This window comes from Montipora capricornis, chromosome 9 (assembly GCF_036669925.1).
Source record: "Montipora capricornis isolate CH-2021 chromosome 9, ASM3666992v2, whole genome shotgun sequence".
NCBI classification, from domain to species: Eukaryota; Metazoa; Cnidaria; class Anthozoa; order Scleractinia; family Acroporidae; genus Montipora; species Montipora capricornis.
Window position 1 is genome coordinate 14716887 of NC_090891.1, and position 5000 is coordinate 14721886.

General features: G+C 34.7%; 1 protein-coding gene across 1 annotated transcript in view; it reads left to right on the top strand.

The window, feature by feature from the left end:
* The window catches only part of LOC138017323 (plexin A3-like), a 198683-nt gene that overhangs the window by 138999 nt on the left and 54684 nt on the right, over positions 1–5000 (top strand). The window contains exons 24-25 of the mRNA XM_068864443.1: positions 4192–4275; positions 4701–4775. Of these exons, the coding sequence (XP_068720544.1) occupies positions 4192–4275; positions 4701–4775 (159 nt within the window). The remainder of the gene's footprint in view (positions 1–4191; positions 4276–4700; positions 4776–5000) is intronic.

The following is a 5000-nucleotide window of genomic DNA, read 5'->3' on the forward strand; positions in this document are numbered from 1 at the left end:
GTTACAAAATCTTTGTGAGTGTCATGATATTTATCTTATGCAAGATGTATTATTGTTGGCAGATGCTTTTGAAAGCTTTAGAAAAACATGTTTACAATACTATGATATAGATCCATGCCATTATTGTACATAAAGAAAAGTAAAGTAAAGTAAAGGCACCTTCAAAGTATATCATGTATCTTGACACTTATAATTTATACGGTTGGGCAATGAGTCAATACTTACCTACTGGTGGATTCAAATGGTTGACAGAAAAACAAATTGATAAACTAGACCTAGCTAAATAGAAAGAGTATCCAAAATAATTATATGATTTACATAATGATTATCCATTAGCAGCTAAAAAGATCAAACTGGAAAAAAGTATGTTGTCTGGGTATTGTAAAAAAATAGCTGATAAATACAAAATGTCAACAGGTTTAGTTCATAAACTAATTCCAACCTTAAAAAACAAAGAGAAATATGTTCTTCATTATAAAAACCTTCAATTATACACTGATCTTAGATTAAAAGTCATTGAAGTTCATAGAGCACTAGAGTTTGATCAGTCACCGTGGATGAAGCAGTATATTGATTTTAATACACAGAAAAGAACCAATGCCAAAAATGCTTTTGAAGAAGACTTTTTTAAATTAGTGACTAATTCCATCTTTGGTAAAACGATGGAAAATCTACGAAAAAGAGTCGATGTAGGGCTCGTCACGGATGAGAAAAAACTTTTGAAATTAACATCAAAACCTACTTATGTTAGTAGCAAGATCTTAACGAAAATCTAGTAGCCGTGCATAAGATCAAGGAAACACTAACCCTCAGGTCGGCTTATGTAGTTATGTGTATTCTTGATCTTTCAAAGACATTAATGTATGATTTTCACTTTAATTTATATCAAACAAAAGTACAATAATAAAGCAAAATTATTATTCACAGGCACAGACTCACTAACTTATGAAATTGAAACTAATAATGTGTATCAAGACTTTTGGAATGATAAAAATAAATTTCACAACAGTGATTATCCAGAAAATGGGGGGGGACTGGGTAGAGGCCTAAGATCAAGATGCCATTTTTACGGCCGGTTTAGGTAATTCAAGGGTCATCGCAAGCGGTCGGTTATGGCTGGTTTAGGAGTCAATGGGTTAACAGAAAACAAAAACAATATCCAGGGCTGTTTCCCAGGCTAGTATTCATTTTAAAAACATTAGCAGTGTGTTTGAATTAAAGCCCCTTGCTTCGCCATTATCCACTCCTTGTATTCAAGTATAGATTTAATTTTTGGATTCAACCTTTGTTTTCTTTGTTTGTTTTCATTGTTTGTTTTCATAATTTGTTTTCAAAATTTGTATTCAAGTATAGTATTCAAAAACGGTTGTAATACATGTAAATCTTCGATTTATTAAAAAGAGGGTGCCCTCTTTGATCCCACCCTCTTTTTAAAAAATTATTATTTTTTTAAATTCACCCTCCCTTTTGTTAATTTTACTTGGTAAAATAAACCCAAAAAATTCCGCAATTTTGTATTCTAATTTTGGATAAAATGTTTTCATGCACCTGAACCCCCAACTACTATACTACTGTACTCATTCCCAAACAACCCTAACAAATTATCAATCCGGAAACAGAACACTATTTAGTTTTTAAAAAGCTTCTTGTTTATAAATATTTGTTGCATAAATTACATTTGATCAATTAAGTAAAAATTCATTTAAATGGGCAGTAGATAAGCTTAAACAAATATTGTTGGGTCCCAAATTAACACCAACATGGCTAAACAACAAGAATTCCTGGCATTGTTATGAAAACTGCTCCCCTATCAAATTTCAACCCAGTTGATACTTACACATGATGAATCCACAAAGGCAGAAAAGATTTATTAGAATAAACTACGTATTTGCTATTAAAGGCTATTTCATTCTGTGCGTGCAAACAAGCAACACACTCTGTGTCAAAAACCATACGCAACTAAATAAATTTTCCACCAGAGTTCAGGATCTGACCATTTTCTGAAGAACCTCTTCCTTGAATAATGAAGCATAAAATAGACAACAAGCTTTCTTTCAAATAATTCTTGACTGTCAAGAATTAGTCACATTTCCAATTGTTATTTTTTCAGCTGAGACTGTGTAGAGTTGAGTGCAAATGAATATAAATAGCCTTGACTTTGAACACAGATTCAGTCAAGGTGTTTGATTCCTTCAGTGAGTTTGTAAACTCATATCCAAGCGGACAAAGTTACCACAGATTTTGTCATTTGGTTTCAGTGTTCTACATAACAGCACAGTTAGTAAAATATTTAGAAATACAGATCACTGCTCGACAGCTGAGGTCCTTTATTCATTACTTTGAAGATTCCTGATGTTAATTTTTCAACGCTTGTGTTGTTTATCAAATTGTCGTTCCATTCTTTGAGCTCCATAAGGGTACATGTACATTTTGATCTAAAAGACCGCTTTCGTAAATGCGACTTTTACATTGTTTTGTATTTATGTCAATTATACCTACTGCCCTCGTTTTGAAACAAATTTTCTTTTGAAAATTGCCTGTTATAGCAAGGCTAGAAAGGCTTATTAGCATTAAAACAAAAGAATATTTATTTGGTCGCCATTATGAAAGAGGTCTATAAATACCATTCGCTGGCATTGCAGGCTGATTAAATATTCTACTCTGTATCCTGGATAAAATCTACGCCTTTCTAATACGTGCAGACGACTCTAGGGACAAAGACATTACTTAACAGGGGAGTGCCAGGAGAGACCATATTGCACAACTTTTCCAATTTCCGGCATGTCAAGCCATTTCTCGACTGGTTTGCCATATGACAACAAAAACACCTAACAAGCACAAATTACTGGTTCATAGTCTGGAAGTCTTGGCTCTTCTCAAAAGAGCAAGTGAAATTCCTAAAAAGTACGAATCGAAGGCATTTTACTAAAGAGCATTTATTGAAAAAGAGCTTTGCTGATTGAGAGGATATTTTTGGTCTGTTAGTGTGCACAAGTGCTGGCGTGTCAATCGAGGTTGTCATTTTTCAACCCCACATTAATGTAGGCAGGGCTAATAAGCCACAACACGAAATAATAAAACATGTTACGAGGAAAACAGAGTCAAATTTTTGCGAGTATATTATTATTAATGATGAAATGGTATATGAAATGAATCATATATGAACTGCAGATATGAAATCAAGTGAAGCTAAGACCTTCGCAGTTATGAACGCAATTTTTGCAATTGCGTTGAGAAGCCTGAAAATTTCAGGACTTCAACGGGGTATGAACCCGTGACCTCGCGATTCTGGTGCGACACTCTAACCAACTGAGCTACATTGTATGAGGCCACTGACGTTGGGAGCTGGTCATTTGTGGGTTCTAATGGTCCCGTGAGGAATGAATCAATGATGAAATGATATATGAAATGAATCATATATGAACTGTGGATATGAAATCAAGTGAAGCTATGACCTTCGCAGTTATGAACGCAATTTTTGCAATTCCATAGAGAAGCCTGCAAAATTCAGGCCTTAAACGGAATTTGCTTCTCTACGCAATTGCAAGAATTGTGATCATAACTGCGAAGGTCATAGCTTCACTTGATATATTATTATTATTATCATCAAGTAAATTGCACTCGCTGAACTGTTTGTGCAATTTGGTTAACTTTTGAAAATTTCTGATTTATAGTAAATTGCACTAGAAAGCGTGTGATTATTATAGAACACCACATATACCATAGAATATATTGACTATCAGATATAAAAAATAAAAATACAACTTTGTCCGCAAGTATCAAAAGCTAATCGAGGGGGACAGTAGTAAAATTGTCACAGTCCACACTATCTTACTTTTAGAAACAACACGCTGAAGTAAGTTTCATAGGAACCTTGTTTCAGTAGCAATAAGGCTAGGCTAATATTTAACAGTATTAATATTTATCCACGATATTCATTGGGTGTTAGGTGACAGCGGGCAAGTTGGGATCAAACGATCATAATTGTTTTAATCTTCTTTTGAAAAATGAGTTAGAAGTGACGCCAGCCCGGCCCACTAACTTTCCAATCTTAAATGTGTAAATTACATTACGCAGTTGATCATTCATTACTGTTTGCATTCTGAAATGCATTGTGGCTGGGCATGCCAGCAAGTTGTCGTTGATTTTAATCGAAAGAAATTTCATTGATGCAATTGTATTTTTCGCTAGGCCACCAACTTAGAAGATACACTGAGAAATCAGATATATGTTACAGTTGGAGGTCTGCAATGCAATATCACTAGCATTGACAAGGTAAGAACATTTTCGTCCAGACCTGTGATCTGTCAAAACGGCAGATCCATTTTATAGGAGAATTTGAGACAAGCTAGTTTGTGAGTGATATTCGCTGTTACGCAGGATGCTTTGTTAGCTTGTTTCTTATCTCTCATTGACGTCTCCTGGTTTAATTCAGTGAATTAACTTTTCTTAAGGCTCTCAGCATTTGGCAATTTTGCTTCTTGACACCATGTAATATTTACTAATGCCTGGCTGGCTCAGATTCTTCTAAACAGCTACAATACGAGGACATTGCATGCCATGTTGATTTCGTAGCATACCTTTTATCTGCACAAACTACCCAATTTATTACACTACTCCCATACCATGCTCCAATATGTTCCGAAGCCGTTTTTGAAGGGCTTGGAGTCAAACAGTTTTTTTCAAAATGTTCTTTCTAGAATCAACTGGTTTGTCTCGCACCTCTTGAGAAAGACCACAAGACAAAACCAGCAGGTGGACTGTATGCGGTTAAGGTAGACTTTTTCTATGCATTGTATTCTTGTTTTGTGTTGTAGCCTGCTAGTTTCATAGTTTCTTTCTTTATTGTGAAGTTGTGAGTCCTTATACATTTGGCAAGACCAGAGAGCTTTGCATATAGCATTTGGGGAACACGTAATATATATATATTACTTCATAGAAAGTGTGACATACATGTACATGTACAGGTTTTATTCACAATTCAAAATCCTGGGAAAGCG